This window comes from Leptonychotes weddellii, chromosome 5, assembly GCF_054177405.1.
Source record: "Leptonychotes weddellii isolate Sample4059 chromosome 5, ASM5417740v2, whole genome shotgun sequence".
In the NCBI taxonomy this organism is placed as follows: domain Eukaryota; kingdom Metazoa; phylum Chordata; class Mammalia; order Carnivora; family Phocidae; genus Leptonychotes; species Leptonychotes weddellii.
This window is the reverse complement of record NC_138373.1, coordinates 85962900-85980555: the sequence shown is the minus strand read 5'-3', so window position 1 is coordinate 85980555 and position 17656 is coordinate 85962900. Positions and strand designations below refer to the sequence as shown.

Here is a 17656-nt window from a genome sequence, read left to right as displayed (position 1 = left end):
TTCTGCCTTTTTATACACTAATTTTCTAACTGACTCAGAAGCGGTGATTTTCACTGGAATGCATCACTTTATTTTCCATCACACCCAAGTGTCTTGTTATTTTGTGCAAAACATACAGGTACTTAATACCTTTATATATGTATTTGTGAGGTATAATATAAAATAAGATGAGTATTTTTTTTGTACACATAAGAATTTCAACTTGAGTCAGTATGGTCCCTTGAGAAGTTATATAATTTGCATCTGAGATTTTATATTCCTCATTTCCCATGACTTTTATTTTTTTAAAGCCCTCTTCAATATATAATGAAATAATCCAGGAAACTAGAAAAAAGAATAAAAAAAATGTTCATAAGGAAATGAGACTTACTGAAACATTTACACAATTTATCAGGTGTTCATATTTTCTCTTTATTTATGTGGCTTTTGCTTTATTTCAACAGAAGCCTGACCAGGTCATCATAGAAGTATGTTTCCTAGCATTTAATTAATATTATAGAAGAAGTTGCTCTTAATTGTAGCAGTAGCACAGAATTTAAATTGCTTTCCAGAATAGAAGGGAGAATTAAGACAAAACAGATAATGGTTCCTGAGGCTAGAAACAGACCCAGTCCCCAAGCTCCTCCCAGTTACCTTTTATTTATTTTCACTCTTGAAGCAGTCTGACCATTTGCAGTAAAGTCACAGAGTTCTTTTCATGAGAAGACGATCAATATAAGTAATCATTTAAGGATGAAGGTGGCCAAACTGTGATCGACACTAGTACTTGAAATACTTGTAAAAAAAAACATGAGTTGGCTTTGCTTAAATTTCAGAAAATAAAATGTTAGTACACATAAACATATTATCTCTCAGCATTGAAAACTCCTCATCTATAATTTATCTGCTTGCTAAGAATAAGTGTTACTTAAAGGTTTATTGATTTTTTTTCTTCTTCCAGAAAGAGATTTAATGCATGAGATTATTCCGTTTTTCCATCTGTGCTCTCTATACCACCACCTAGTGGAGTAAATGCAAGTTTACCTGTCAAAGTCAGGGGAAGGAAATGAATAAGATGAAATTTATCCCACAACAAAATTTCCATGATGATAAGTTATTGCTTTTAGTATAATGCAGGTTGTGAAAAATACATGAGTTTAGAGTGAAAAAAGTCCAGACATTTGTGTGGTATCTAATAAAATGCTTATCAGTTTGTCCACAAATAAGCTATTTTATTCGGAAACTTAGAAGCTAGATAAACTACTGAGGCTTTGTGCTGCAGATTGGATATCTAAGTTATGTTGGGAAGCTTCTCTTTATTACTCAATATGAGGGCCCCGGGAACATTTAATACTTTTTAAGTATTAAGCTTCAGAGCTCCTCTGATAAGAAAGAATCATTGTATTTACTTAACTAATAGGGTTCATAAAAGTGTAGAGATAAGTTAGTCAATTTTTATCAAAGCTGGGAAGAAAGACAGGTAAGTATTATTATTCTGAAGTTTTTTTCTCCCAAACAATGAAATTAAAAAAAAAAAAAAGGCAAATGAAGCTTTAAGGCTTTTCACTCTTTACTGGTAGGGGAGTCTTGTTTAGCCCCAACTAAGAACAAATCCAAACAAGTAAAAAACCAAAACCTGTTGTTTCTTGCTGACTCTGGCCATCCAAGCCTTTCTTGGTCTCATGTTCCATGGAATGCAAATGGAATCATCTTCCCATTTTCTGAGGGTTGCGTGCCTTTCAGATGGCATCAATGTACACATATACAAATACATTTTTTATGCCCATGAATATTTTACCTACCTGATTTTTGATGATATGGGCATAAGTAGTGAGTGAGGGCCTTGGGCCAATAGGTAGTAGAGGGGAGATAGAATGAAATTCAGAAAAAAAAATCCCCAGACCCACTTTAGCCAGTTCATCAAACAAAACAAAAGGCACACAGTCAGCTGTCGTTGAGTCTCTTCTTATTCTTACCATGACAGACTCTTACCACCATCTAGTCAGACAGGACTCTGCTGAAGACTGGACATAAGCACTTTATATCCTGAGACTGTCACTGTAATAGTCCCGGACTTGTTTTCTTATTCCTGATGGTCTTGAATCGCATAGAATAGCGCAGTGGCCTTTTTTTGCTTTTATAATACACAACCCTCAAAGCTTTCAGTCTTTCAGTTTTCCTCCTTAGAAAACAACTGAGTAATTACTTATAGCTGTTTTGTGCTGGAGACAACACAGTTTTGCATGGCTGGCTTATGACTTCCCAGTGTTTGTGGGGAAAGACCATGTTCTGTCGTTGTCATTCATCCTCTGGCTTTTTGGGGGGATATTGATGTCATCTGGTATCTTTGCCTCTAGTGGCGCTCCGCTCCTGCTGTCTGCTCTCTGTGACCCGGGGTTGTAGTAATGACACAGTCACTTGTACTCACCACCTGCGGGAGGCCCTGGCATGTCGTGAAGTGGTTAGTAATCTGTGAACACAGAAGGGGAAGTTAGAAAAGCAAATATTGCATTTCCTCTCCAAAGACGAAGATCATGTCTGGGTTCTTCCCTTTTTCAACTCCCAGTCAGTGCAAGCTGTTGTATAGCTGCTTGTCAAAGATACATTTCTCCTCTCGCCCTGCTCACAAAAAATTGTGACAAATTTGCTTTTCCCCTAAAATCATAGCTCGGAAGGCAAAGCAAGATGAATCCTCAGCACTCCTTTCTTTGTGTTTTCTTCTTGAAAGACCATCTGGCTTTGTGTAACTCAGCTTGAGAAGGAACAGCTCCTGTGCTTTAGACAGTGCCTCTGGGAGATAGTTACAGATCTATTCTAGACTTGAAGACTGGTGTCTACATTTAAATTAACAGTTGTGTGTACTTTTACTCTATTGCAGCCTTCTCTTGGAGTCAAGAAGCCTACCAAAGCCCTGCTCTTTGTAATCTTGAGCCCAGTGGGACCTTATTTTTCAAGTGGAACCTTTAAGCCAGTGTCCCTGTGGGCCAATCCGAAGTACGTGAGAGCCTGGAAAGGTGGGACTGGGGACTGCAAGATGGGAGGGTAAGTGAATATTAGTTTCTGTCTAAAGGAAAGAGTCCCTCACAACCATTGAGTTATCGCCATCTCAAATCAGTCCAAGTACATATGTTAATATTCAAGTGGAAAGGCCCTTTTTTTATTTTGTGTTTACTCTTCAGTGTTAAATTGCGCTAGTTCAGGGGCACCTGGGTGGCTCAGTCGGTTAAGTGTCTGCTGTCGGCTTGGGTCATGATCTCAGGGTCCTGGGATCCAGCCCTACATCAGGCTCCCTGTTCAGCAGGGGGAGTCTGCTTCTCTCTCTGCCCCTCCCCCTCCCCGCTCGTGCTGTGTCTCTCTCTCTCTAATAAACTCTTTAAAAAAAAAAAAATTGCGCCAGTTCAAAGGATAACCTGTGACTCTTTGAAGGGAGAACCATCGAATGTGATAGGCAAGAACTGAAATAAATAACTAAAGCAGGAATAACATTAGTGCTTTGAATTCACTGCCTCTGGAGGCTGGTGCTCTGGCTGCAGGCGGACAGGGGGCCTTAAAGAGCATCTGCTGCTGGGGCCGAGGCGCTCAGTTGGCTCCAAGGAGTCCTCCTGGGGAAGGTGCCCGCTTCACTCAAGCGCCGTCTTCATTGCCACAGATTGTCGGCATACCTTCTGCCAGCTGGCCGAGGGACAGCCCTGCTTTGGCTCTGTCAGGCCGGTCTCATTGGCCATATGTAGCTGGCTGGAAATAAAAGAGCATTTGAAAAGTGTTAGACAATTTCAGCGGTGGACTTGGCCGTGATAGGAGAATGCCCCTACGTGCGGGCAGGAATAGCCATGTCAACCAGGGGGCTCTTCCTTCGTGTACATCGAGCGCTGATAACGTATCACATACGCAGGCAGCTCACTGGGAGGTGACGCGGTGGCGGCTTCTGGGCTCGGGGAACACGTGCAGATTCAGGGAGCCCTGGGAGTATGGGGGACATGCCTCTAGGGTGTGGGAGAGACGCTGACAGCTGGCTTTGAACCCTCTGGAGTCCTTCTGGATTTTCTTTTTCTTTTCTACCCTCCCCCCCCAAAAAAAGGTTAGAACATTCTGGGTCCTGTCCTCGCTGCATTTGTAGCAGCCGCATTCTCTCAGCTAGAGAAATCCTAATGAAGTCCATTAAACCAAGAAGTCCCTTTCTTTTCCTTTTGGCGTGGAGCACTCCTTCCTGACTATGTGCTGTGCCAGGCAGGTTGAAACGACTACTCTTGTGCATTCTCTTGATATCTTTTTCACCTGTTCAGACTTCTTCCCAAAGCATATGCACTCCTGACACCATATATATCATTTCATTAGAACTTCCCCTAGAGTTCACGTTCCAGTAAATCAGTCTTGATGAAGAGGTCATAATAAGCTAGTTCTTCCTCTTTCAATCTTGCTTTCCAACTCCCCCCTACCTGCCCAGGGTAAAGATCACATGGAGACATTGAGAAATTGCAGGGAAATCTTTAGTTTTAGTGTTGGGGATAGGTTGTTACTTATTATAAAGATGATGTAATGCAGTATCAACCGAATACATGGTCACTAAAGGCCAATTAAAAACTGTTCTTTTCTGTACAACACAAAGAGTGAACCCTAATGTTACTATGGACTTCAGTTAATAGTAGCGTATCAGTGTTGGCTCATCAGTCATGACAAGTGAACACTAACGTGAGAGGTTCATAGGGGAAACTGAAGTGGGAGATAGGGCATAGGGGAACTCTTTTTGCTTACTTCTGTAAACCTAAAACTGCTTTAAAAAATAAAGTCTATTATAAAAAAATTAATACTTCGACTCATTAGGCTCAGGTGGACCATGATCAATGGAAGTTGGTGTGAAGGCTCTTAGAGAAGAGAATATAGGATCTTATAAATAAAAGCAGAAATGACAAGTGGGAGGGCAGTAACCCAAAGGGTGGATTTTAGCCAAAGAAGTGCAAGGGAAACACAGGATTCTTCATTTAGTATCAACCTATTTAGTTGGCAAAGACATTTGGCAGCCCCCTTAGATTTTATTATTGCTTCTTCTCTAAAGCAATTAATTCAACGATTACCTTCCAAGTTTTTTAGGACCTCTGTAGTCAACTGGCATTTATTAAATAGCTATTGATTCTCCTCAGCTCAAGGAGATTTAACTGCTTTCTCAGTAAATCTGAGGAAGAGAGAGAAGGATTTTCTTTTTTATTCTAAGATTATTTCACTTTTTTGGAAGCCATTAGAGATAATATTATTCTTTTTTTTTTTTTTTTTAAGATTTTATTTATTTATTTGACAGAGACAGAGACAGCGAGAGCAGGAACACAAGCAGGAGGAGTGGGAGAGGGAGAAGCAGGCTTCCTGCTGAGCCGGGAGCCCGATGTGGGACTCGATCCCAGGACCCTGGGATCATGACCTGAGCCGAAGGCAGTCGCTTAACCAACTGAGCCACCCAGGCGCCCGATAATATTATTCTTTTATATCTAAATATGCATAAGTGAGAAAAGTAATACAATGGCACACACCTGAAGGAGAGTTCTAGCACAGTGGGTCTCACCTGTGGTTACAAATTGAAATCAGCTTTACCAACTACTCCTCTCTGGGTTCCACGGCGAGAGCCTAAGCATCAGAATTTTCTAAAAATTTTTATTTAAATTCAAGTTAGTTAACATAGAGTGTATTATTGGTTTCAGGGGTAGAATTTAGTGCTTCATCAATTGCGTATAACACCCAGTGCTCATTTTGTCAAGTGCCCTCCTTAACGTCCATCACCCAATTACCGCATCTCCCCACCCACCTCCGCTCCAGCAACAGTTTGTTCTCTATAGTTAAGAGTCTCTTATGATTCGCCTCCCTCTCTGTTTTTATCTTATTTTATTTTTTCTTCCCTTTCCCTGTGTTCATCAGTTTTGTTTCTTAAATTCCACATAAGAGTGAAATCTTATGGTATTTGTCTTTTTCTACCTAACTTATTTCACTTAGCATAATACCCTCCACATCATTGCAAATTGCAAGATTTCATTCTTTTTAATGGCTGTGTAATATTCCATTGTATTTATATACCACATCTACTTTATCCATTCATCAGCCAGTGGACATCTGGAGTCTTTCCATATTTTGGCTATTGTGGCCATTGCGGCTATAAACATTGGGGTGCATGTGCCCCTTCGAATCACTATTTTTGTATCCTTTGGATAAATACCTAGTAGTGCAGTTGCTGGGTCATAGGGTAGTTCTATGAGCATCGGAATGTTTTAATGTGAAGCCAAAGTTGAGAAGCACTGAGTTAGAAGAAGGTCTTTCATCATATTAACATCTTTATTCCCAATCTGTTAGTTTCATTGTTAGTATGGAAAGAACTGGCCCTGCCCCCACTCTATCTTAATTAATTAATTAATTAATTAATTTACTTTTACTCTCATTGTGTACTTGGAATACAAGCTTTGAAGTCAGATAGACCTGGCTTAAAAACCTTACTGTCCTGGGATGTTACTTAACTGCTTTATGCCTCAGTTTCTTCATTTATGAAGTTAGGGCAGTAATACCCAGCTCATCTGTGAGGATGAGCAGGATAATACAAAGTGCCTAGGACTGTGTGGTTGGCCTATAGAAAGCTGCCAATACATGTGATGCTATAACCTAGCAGTTAACAGCATGGGCTTGGCTGTCAGAGGTATCTGAGAGTCCTACACTTATATCTGTGTGATCCTATATAGTTAAGTACCCTCTTTCTCTAAGCCCTCCAAAGTAGAATAAAGTCTAGTGTTGTTTTAAGATGATTCAGTGAAATAATGGACTTAAGTACTCAGTACCCTGCCTGGCAAGTACTAAGTATCCTCTCAGCAGACAACAGTTGATACTGGGAGGCTTGCTTTCTTTCTCATTTCATCTCCTGGACACGCTGCCTTAGGAGCAGTCAGTTGGATTTCATACAATAGAATTTACTCTTTTGGACAGATGTATTTAATATATCTTCTCCCGGATTTTTATTCCATGTACAATTAAAATTTTTCTGTGTAGACATTTGTCCAAATGTTTCATGTTTCTCTTTCTCCCAAGGACATGTGTTTCTTTTCTGAATATTGGTGGCACTTGGGAGGGAACCCAAATATATTATCAAAATATTAATGACCCTGGAGATGTTAATAATACAGTTTACACCTGGGAGAGAATTTTGAGGAAAAACTCGTTTAGGGAAAAACACCATCTATAGAATATAGTAATCAATCAAATAAGCACCAAACAAATAAAAACCCTTTTTCTTTCAATGTATTGAAATGGTTGAGGTCTTTAATTCTCTTTCTTGCCCAAATAGCTTCATGATGCTAAGGAACCATGGTTTTAATTCAGCTAACATTCTCAAAAGTGTGTATGTGTGTGTTTTTAGAAACTTCTTGGAAAGGCTAGTTATTCATGCTATGAAAATTTTCTTTTTAATAAAGAGCATTTTATGAGAGAAATCATTTATTTTCATATATGGTAAAATCTCAACGGCAATGTCTATGAACTAGGCAAAAGTCAATTGAAATTGAATAGTTATTTTTTAAAGATTTATTTATTTATTTATTTATTTGAGAAAGAATGAGAGTGAGCATGAGGCGGGGAGGGTCAGAGGGAGAAGCAGACTCCCTGCTGAGCAGGGAGCCCCATGTGGGACTTGATCCTGGGACTCCAGGATCATGACCTGAGCAGAAGGCAGTCTCTCTCTTTTTTTTTTTTTTCCAATTTTATTTTATTATGTTATGTTAATCACCATACATTACATCATTAATTTTTGATGTAGTGTTCCATGATTCATTGTTTGCGTGTAACACCCAGTGCTCCATTCAATACGTGCCCTCTTTAATACCCATCACCAGGCTAACCCACCCCCCTACCCCCTTCCCCTCTAGAACCCTCAGTTTGTTTCTCAGAGTTCATAGTCTCTCATGGTTCGTCTCTCCCTCCGATTCCCCCCGCTTCAAATAATACATTATATGTTAAAAAAAAAAAAGTGGAAGGCAGTCTCTTAACCAACTGAGTCACCCAGGTGCCCTAGAATAGTTATTATTTTTTAAAAAAACTTAATTTTGGGGCGCCTGGGTGGCTCAGTCGTTAAGCGTCTGCCTTCGGCTCAGGTCATGATCTCAGGGTCCTGGGATCGAGTCCCACATCGGGCTCCCTGCTCGGCGGGAAGCCGGCTTCTCCCTCTCCCACTCCCCCTGCTTGTGTTCCCTCTCTCGCTGTGCCTCTCTCTGTCAAATAAATAAATAAAATCTTTAAAAAAACAAACTTAATTTTATTAGGATATAAGAGGCTCACATAAACTGTTTCTTAGCTTTTATTGTTATTGTTTCATTTTTTCCAAATAGCCCTATGCAGTGTATAAAGCAAATATTTGTATTTGCCAGATGAATTCGTTAAGGCAAAAGTATGAACTGACTTGCTTAAGTGCACACATAGACAAATAGTAGAAGTTCAAGAGCTGTACTGCAGTCTGCTGGCCCCAAACCCATGCTCTTTCTTTTGGACTGTCCCCTAAAGTCTCATTTATCCTCATTATTAAAAAGTATTCATACTTTTAACTCCATTATTGCTTATTTGCCATTAGTTCTTAATCTGGGTGGTCCAACTTTTTATGGTCATCAAACAAAAGCCTCCTATATAAAGAATTGTATCCTCTCTAGGTTGTCCGATAATTTACATTTTATTATCTGCATTTTGAAGGTCTTTTTTTTTTTTTTTTTAAGATTTATTTATTTTAGCAAGAGAGAGAGCGAGCATGAGCAGGGGGAGAGGCAGAGGGAGAGAGAATCCCAAGCAGACTCTGCACTGAGTTTGGAGCCTGACGTGGGGCTCGATCCCACGACCCTGAGATCACAACCTGAGCTGAAATCAAGAGTCGGACACTCAACCGACTGGGCCAACTAGGTGCTCCATTTTGAAGGTCTTCTAATAACTCTTACATTACCTTGATGTGAATAAACTCATGACCCATGTTGCTATAGCCATATAATATAATGTCTCTTTCCCATAGTTTTTCTAGAATGTTTTAGTTATTAGTCAATATTCTTTGAGTTGCAAGTCAGAAAACCAACTCAAGGGGTGCCTGACTTAGTCAGTGGAACATGTGACTCTTGATCTTGGGCTTGTGGGTTCGAGCCCCACATTGGGTGTAGAGATTACTTAAAAATTAAAAAGATAGTAAAAAAGAAACCAACTCAAACCATCTTAAGCAGAAAATGAATTGAGTGGCTCATGTAAGTAGGATGGTAGCTCATGGACCCGCTAGAGGCTCAAATCATTGTTGCTGTTTCTTTTGCCCTTGTGTATGTCCTGCTCATGTGCTATCCTTCTCCCCAATCTGTTTCTCTCTCTCTCTTGCCCTTCCCTTTCTGCTTCCCTCCTCCCTCCATCTCTTGTGGTAGCTTCTGCCTGTGCATTAGCCTAGGGCTCTCCTTCACATGCTTTCTCCTGTGAAGGGTGGTGATCATGAACACAATAGACCCCAGGCTTATGTCATAGCAAACCGGCTGCCACTACCCCCAGAGGGTAAAATAACATCTTTCAGGTACCCTACATTAAAATGAATGAGTGAATCATTCAAAGAAGGGCTTATATGAGCAGCTTAGGTTACATGCCCACCCTTTATTTCAGTTGTGTAGGGCAAAGTATAATGACTGTCAACCCAAGCAGAATGACTTGGCTCCAAAGGAAGGGCCAAAGAGAATATAGTGGGACCGGGAAGCTGTGCAGAAGAAAATGGCAGACAGCCACGGTGAGTGAATGTGGCTCTAGTGCTTAACTGATACTTTTAATTAGACATTTTGATCTTGACCAGATGTAAAATCTTGACCTTTAAAAGGCCTAGGTGCGTATTTTGTGAAAGCTGACATTAATGCTTTGTCGTAGTTATTGTAGTATGTTTGATTGTTTCTGCATGTTTGTTTGGGGGCATCATAATCCAAGGGCAGTTTAAGGTTTCTTTCCAAGCCCTCGATTTTCATTTGGTAGTGCTTCTCAAACATGTTTGCTAATGTCCTGTGAAAACCGGGAAAAGTGAATTATACAACCAGGGGCTTAGGGAGGCTAGCAAACATATTTATTTGAGGACTCTTATCTTTTATCTAAAACATTCATCCATATTTTGTAATATACGCCATATTTTCTCATTCAAGTTTAATAAAAGATGACAAATTTAAAATATTAAACTAAACTGTTATTCTAGGAAGATGTACTATCCTTGTTGATTTCGAATAATCTAGGATGAATAGTGCAGGTTGAGAAAAATGGGCTTTTGGAATACTTTTGGTTAAAATCAGGATTTTTAACATTTTGTCCCACCCTTTGGAGAATTTAGACATTGGGCATATTGCGGTCTCTTGGATATATTGAAAGGTCTCTGCTAAGAGAGCACAGCCTGGTGCTCTGCTACTTCATGTAATTTGATACATGTGTGGCTTAGAGTATTGGTGTGAGGTTTAAATGAAATAGTTCTTGGATGATAGCTTGGAAGGTGAAAAAATACCTAAGAACTTTTAACTGTTATTGTTAACTTAGCTACTTATCTTTGTACTCATTATCTCAACTTCTCAATTTAGGATTCACAATTTTGCTGTGTTCTCTCTCTCTCTCTCACGTGAGTGCAGTTAGATCATTTAGTTTGTCTAATGAGTTTCCTTTAATGTTATGCAGTTAACTGGAGTACACACACACACACGGGCATGGTGCATTGACTACATCCACATACAAATTAAAGACCTGAGGATTTTAGTATGGAAGATGGCAGAGGAGGGGTAGTATATTCATAGTCAATATGTTTCCTCTTTCTTAAAAGGAATTATGGCTCATCCCTTTTTGCCCAATGTGAAGCAGCAGACCACGGCTGTCAGCAGGTTCTGTGGCTCTATGGAGAGGATAATCAGATAACCGAAGTTGGAACTATGAATCTTTTTCTTTACTGGATAAATGAAGATGGAGGTAATTCACTCAGATTTCAGCTCTTTGCAATTTGTCAATCATTTTCAATAGGGCTGGAGAAAAAAGAACGAGGACCTTAGAATAAGGAGTAAGTAGCATGAGCCCAAAGGCTAAGAACTACTGTGCTTTTGTTGTTCAAGTAGAAATGAGTTTAAATTCACAGAATTTATAAAGGTTTTGTTTTGGGGTTTGGGCTCGAGATGTGCTTATTACTGAGATGTCAACTTAAGGAATTTAAGACTCTGTGATTTGAAGATTTGTTGCCTTATCCCCTCTGCCATCTTCTTACCCATTTTCCTATCCAAAATCCCTTTCATTTGGAGATAAGTCTCAGACCAGTTCAGCGGTCATTCACCATATGCTGTATGTATAAAATGCTGTAGTGATAAGCATAGTCTACTTATTCTACTGATATGAAATTTACTGTATTCTCTTGCTAAAAGTTGTATTAACAGCTGTTGCCCTTTCTACATATTTTGATAATACATCAGAAATCTTCCAGATTTACTCTGGAGCTCAATTTGATTAAAACACACTACTTTTAAGGGCAGATTGGTCCATTTTGGGATTGTACTTAGACCCTGGTTCATTCAAGACTGTTAATATGTGTCTACTATAAAAATCTGTATTTCTTCATTGCCTTAAATATCCTGAATGCTCATTATCTTTCTTTTCTATTTTTTCAATTAGTTGGCAGAGACCATAGAGGTTTAGCAAAGTGTTGACAATGTCTATGGTATTGAATAGAAATGACCAATAATGGGAAACAATACAGATATATGCATTTATTTCCATTAGAATTTTAATAGTCATAACAGTTTAAAAACATCTTTTTAGGCTTGTTTATGTTCTTAGGCAGTTCATTTCACAGTACTGAGTATAGAGACTAGAAATATAAGTTTCCAAATGCTTATAAAGTCTGAGTATTCATTTCAATTAAAATTTTAAGTGAAATTTTTATTTTAAAGTAGCTACAGTAACTTCTATTGCTCTTTTGTTTTTTTGGCTACTAATAGAGGAAAATGGTGATTCAGACGTGGCTGACTTCAGAGCTATGCACTAATTTGAGCATTAGTTGCAGAGACTAATAAGATGAGCCTTATATTCCAGTCAGATGTAGAATAAACAGGTGTGGTGAGTACACCTTGTCCTTGGGTTGACCATTGGTAATCCTTGGCATTTGAAAAGCCAGATGCAGATCATGCTGATTCTTCCATTCCTGTTGTTTGTACTTGACACAGTTTAGAAACAAAATTTATACTGGAATATTTGTGATTGCTAAATTTGAGTCATTGCATATGACATATATCGAAAGCTATGCTTGAAAGATGACAGCCAGTGTTGCACTCTGTATTTAGTAGGAGATAATATATTGATTCAACTCCTTCTTTCCACCTGCCCACTCCTACCCCCAACCTCGATCCCCCCCCAAAAAAACCACACAACCCTAAACAAAAACAATTCCATCATACAGAAGTGGTATAATCATTGTTTATGGATGGGAGATGTCAGGATTTAAGTACAGTCTGAATCAGAGCTACACGATTTAACCAGAAACACTAGAAACTTGTCCTGGTGAAAAATTACCCCTTATCCAAACAACAATCATGAACCATTTCTACCATGACTTTTAAAGGTCAGAATAGACATGGGTGAATTTGTCTTTTGACTCTTACAAAATATATCAGATCTTTTGTTTTGTTTTGTTTTTTGTTTTATTTTATTTATTTATTTTTTTCTTTTTAAAAATTTTATTTTATTATGTTAATCACCATACATTACATCATTAGTTTTTGATGTAGTGTTCCATGACTCATTGTTTGCGTATAACACCCAGTGCTCCATTCAATACGTGCCCTCTAAGAGTTACTATTCAGATTATGGTTGCCTGAGATAGCTTTAGTTTTAATGCTTTTTCAACTTGTGCGTGTTCACCTAACAGAGCAAATAAAATTTTAAGTAAAGGGAAAGGAAGTGCAATAAATATTTGGACTGTACCATGAGAGAAGTCACTAGAATGTCAGGAATAACCTTTGGGCTAAAAACAAAAGAAGACATTGAGGGAGCTCTACAGTAAGGTAGAATTCCAGAAAGGAACGGTTGCTCCAGAAAGGTGTACGAAGTAAATAATCTGTTTTCACAGCGTGGTGCTGAGCACCATAGCTATCTGTGGCACTTGGCCTGTAACTCACGTGGTTTTGATTCTAGTAACAGCGACCCTGGGAGTAAGATCACACAGCATTGATTCTCTGCTATACTGTGGTGCTGAGTAATTTATCATACATGCTTGCTATTCGCAGCTGGAACAAACCATTTTACCTTGCACTGGACTCCGGAACTACCCTGAGAATAAGACCCAGTTGTGTGGCTGAGTTTAGAGTTAGTTTGGGAGAACGATCATGGCAATGAATGTTGATGTTGCTCAGTCTGCTCGGGCCCCATGAGCCTTCTCAGACATCAGGCATTTATAGACTTTGTTTGGAGCACTCTTCTCTCAGATGTGTGCATGCCTTGCTCCCTGCTTTCAAGTCTTTGCCCACATATCACTTTCTCAGTAAGGCTTTCCTCAAACATCTTAATAAATTGCAGACTCCCTCTCCTATCACTCCTAGCATTTCCCTTTGCCTTCCCTCTTTTCTTTCTTTTTTTTCTCCATAGTCTAACATACTATTTGACATAATAATTGTTTGCCTCAACCTATTAGAAAGTAAACAGGAGTTACATCAGTTTTGTTCACTGCTGTATGTATAATGCACAGATAAGCCAACTGTCCATGGTAGGCACGCAGTATATCATTTGTTGAATAAATAATAATTGTGCTGACGGTGGGCACTTATACAAACCCACATTCCTGGTTTTTTTTTAGAAATTCACTTTGGGATGTCACAGATGACTTCTGCCGTTACTGCTTCTAAATTCTTCATCTCCTACAAATGATTTCTTTGTCAAAAACAAGTTGTATTTGTAGGCTCTGTTTTCCTCATGTTGGGCAATCTGGAGCTAGTTCTGGCTCTCGTAGGCATGTTTGTGGTTGCAGAGGAAAATGAATATTTCTCACCCAAACGTTGTCATGTCATCATCTCTGTCTGGCAACCAGAGAAACAGATGTTCTGTGCCTTGACCTTAGGCTAGTGGTTACGGTTTTGGGTGTTAAGTGTATTTCACAGAACTGCACTTGCACTTGCGAGGCCTCTGTTTTTATTTAACTTTACGTAGTCTTAGAGCTCAGCAGGCTTTAGGAAAGGTCCAGTTTGGAGGCACTGGAAGTATGTTTGTCTCTGTGTGTGGGGTCTGCGCACATACACACACGTAGATCCCTACATTTATGTGTCCAGCTAGCTAGCTATTGCAAAGCACAGGTTTATTTTGAGATCAACACTTCTAAACATGACAAAGAGTAGCCCTAAGAACATTGCCAAGAACAAATTTTCTCCTTTCCAGAAAGTGGTTTTCAGCAGATGATTTTTAGAAACAAACTTCGAAAAAATCATGCTGCTGTCTCCTAGCAAAAAGGATTATTCATTCATTTATTTATTTTTTTAAATTCAGAAACACTTATTACGTACCACACTGGGCCAGGCATGACACCAAGTTTGGGGGACACAGGCATGAATACAGAGTTTTGGTCTTCCAGACAGCTTGGCTCTTGGGGACATTTGGTGGAACCACAGTGGAATAGGGGAGCCCCGACCACAGGATACTAAAAGAAAGGACAGTGGCCCCAGTGTTGGGACACGTAAGTTCTGATCTGACTCCCCCCCCATGTTACCAGTCTTGAAAGTCATTTATGTTTAGAGAGCCTCTGTTTTTTTCTGAAAAGTAAGGATTGTATGAGGTGATTTCTGAAGTCCTTTTCAGCTGCTTAAAATGGCTTGGGGGAGCTTAAAGATACCAGCGTGATTTCTACAGTTCTTGCTACCTGGTGATCCTTTCAAGCATACCTTGTTTATTGCTCCGCAAACACATGATAAGCAACACGTCTGTTACAGGGTTCAACGTCTTTATAAAGTGATGATTTAAGGCTTAAATTTCTCCCTAGATTTAGCCTCCTGGATGCCAGATGTGGGGAGGAGAAGGGGATGTTGAGTACTAGAGACTTTTCCTGTAAGGAGGGCTTGTGTGGTTGTCGGATCACGCTGACTCTTGTAGACAGATCATCATACTGGCCCTTGTGTTGGTTAGGAATGCGTGTGATAATTCTCATAGTAGACCAGTGTCTTGGCCTTGGCTCTCCATAAATCACCCATGGAATTTTGTTTTGATTCTTTGGATTTCTTTTTTCTTTGTTAGCCACATACATGCTTGAGCTTACCCTGAGCCCGTTAACATTTCAATTGCAGAGGGTGAAGTCAGTATCCCCATATTTGATGTGGATACTCCTCCAGGTTTGGAAATCATTATAGATAGGTATATCTACAAAGGGTGGTGTAGAAGCAGTGAACAACCTGAATAGGCAAACATACTTCCTGAGGCTGGGTTCCTCCACAGGATTCTTAGATGTTTTGGTAATGACCAGTGTTCCTGTATCCGGTCTATCTACATGATTCTAATTACTAACCAGTGTTAGTCCACGGAGGTAAATTTTGACTTCAGAGGGTTCCTCTTACTGTTTGTTAGTGGAACATCATCTCAGTTTTTACTAGGTAAAGATAAATTGAGGATGATTTGATGAAGGGCTTTATTTCCTTTTTCTTCTTTCTCCTCCTCCTTCTTCTTCCTTTTTTAATAAAGAGTTACTTGAAGTGTGAATTGATTTGGGAAGTTAGATAATGCAGAACAGTAACATCATCTTCATGTTTATTACTAGCAAAGTTTCGAGAAACGGTTTTTAAAAATAGCTGTTAATATAAGGCATGGCTACTGTAGTTAAAGTTTGAAAATATTCCAATTTCTAATTGACAGAAGAAGAGCTGGCAACTCCTCCACTAGATGGCATCATCCTTCCAGGAGTGACAAGGCAGAGCATCCTGGACCTGGCACACAAGTGGGTGGGTGCCTTTGACACGAACAACTTTATAAGCATGAAACAGAAAGTAGTCGAAATAAACCTGGCTTCGTGTTGAAATAATATTCTGTGGTTCCATCCAGTGTTTTCTAATCTTTAAATCCTGACTTGAGTGGAAATAGCTCTTCCAGAAGGACTGTCTTGGCAACCCCACTAAATAAGTATTGTTTATAGGAAGGACAGAGAGAAAACAGTTTGGCGAGTTATCCTAGTGAGGAAGTATTCCAGTACTAATCTCATGCTCTTTACCAGGTGTCTCCTACCAACTCACCTGGTTTATACTTCATGTGCTACCATTTCGCCCGTCCTGAACTTTTCCAATCTAAGTGTGTTGTTTCCAATTGGCAGTGATTTGTAGTTCTTCCTTTCCTCTATTTATTCCAGCGTAACCATGCTAGTCAGAGAAATTAAAGAATTTTACTGACATATAAATGTTTGCTAACATCACATTATTAGTTTGGCTGCCTTTTTTCTCCCTCCTTCCTGCCCCCTGTCCTCCCCAATTCACATACATGCTTATTTTAAAGTCAAAACACTCAGGCAAATGTAGTTGTTTTCGGTAGAGTTTCTGATCCATGTGACACGGGCAAGCATGTTAAACCATTTGGGATTGAAATGACATTTATAACATACTCAAGACGAATGTTGGATGAGTTGGTTATCTGGCAAAGATTCTTGGATGGAACTTTTGACCCATGTGTTAAAATGGTCTCCAAGGGACATGAAAAGACTTTGAGCACACTGTGGTCAAACAGTATTAATAGGACAAATGTTTAGAAACGCACATATTATCTAGGAGAGGACTAGCATAGTTTCTCTGGAAAAGGCTTTGGAAATAAAGGAAATGTGCTATAAATAATTCTACAAAACCCTGAAGTAGACAAGACCCAACTGCCACATGCTGGCTGGCACATTGGGCATGACATTTACAAACTGTTGGTATAATTTCAAACAGCTTGCCCTGTCCTAAATATGTTTGCAGTTGGAAAGATGTATTTTCGAAGCTCAGTAATTTTTGTTTTATTAAAGAAAAAAATCAACCAAGTACAGAAGGTTTGATGACAAGTTGCAAGTGGAAATGCTTTCCCACACTAATGATTTGCTAGCTTGAAAAATAGGTTATTATGGAGGAAGTTTTTCCTTGACTCCTTAGCTGTAATTTATTTTAAAACAGTGAGATATAAATGCCAGGAGGCATGTGGGGGGTTACCATTACTTGCCAGACAGGGGAAATTGTCCAAAGATAAGTAAGGGTGAGCAGAGTAAAAACAATTCTGTTTATTTACAAGAGATTTTTTTTTTTTTCTTTTCCAGAACACAGAGCTCATCTTGTTTTCAGTTAACTTGGCTGATTTTCTGGAATTTTATTTATTTATTTATTTATTTATTTACCTTTGAACAACATAATTGCAATTACAGGCTGAGATAAATTGAAACTTACAAAAAGCCATATTTCTATTGTAGGCATATTTCCCTACCCTTCCAAATCATACTTACAGCATGATGCCTTCTTCTAATGTTTTAAATCTTGCCAAGGGCTGTGATTTTCATTTTTATCTATTGTGGATTTGTAAGTTTTAAAAAATACTCTCATCTTAATAAAAAAAAAAAGGCAACAAAGAATGGATAGATTTTTTTTTAAATAAGATGAGACAGACTTTGAACTTTAACCATTAACATAAAAGAATGAGAATGAAACAGATTGAAGAATGAGTATTA

The 17656-nt window shown here is 39.0% G+C and overlaps 1 protein-coding gene across 4 annotated transcripts in view; it reads left to right on the top strand.

The window, feature by feature from the left end:
* BCAT1 (branched chain amino acid transaminase 1) overlaps positions 1 to 17656 on the top strand; it is a 103872-nt gene that overhangs the window by 68301 nt on the left and 17915 nt on the right. For all 4 annotated transcript variants that reach the window (XM_031032865.2, XM_006727743.3, XM_031032874.2 and 1 more), the window contains 3 exons: positions 2858 to 3021; positions 10790 to 10932; positions 15835 to 15920. In XM_031032865.2, the coding sequence (XP_030888725.1) occupies positions 2858 to 3021; positions 10790 to 10932; positions 15835 to 15920 (393 nt within the window). The remainder of the gene's footprint in view (positions 1 to 2857; positions 3022 to 10789; positions 10933 to 15834; positions 15921 to 17656) is intronic.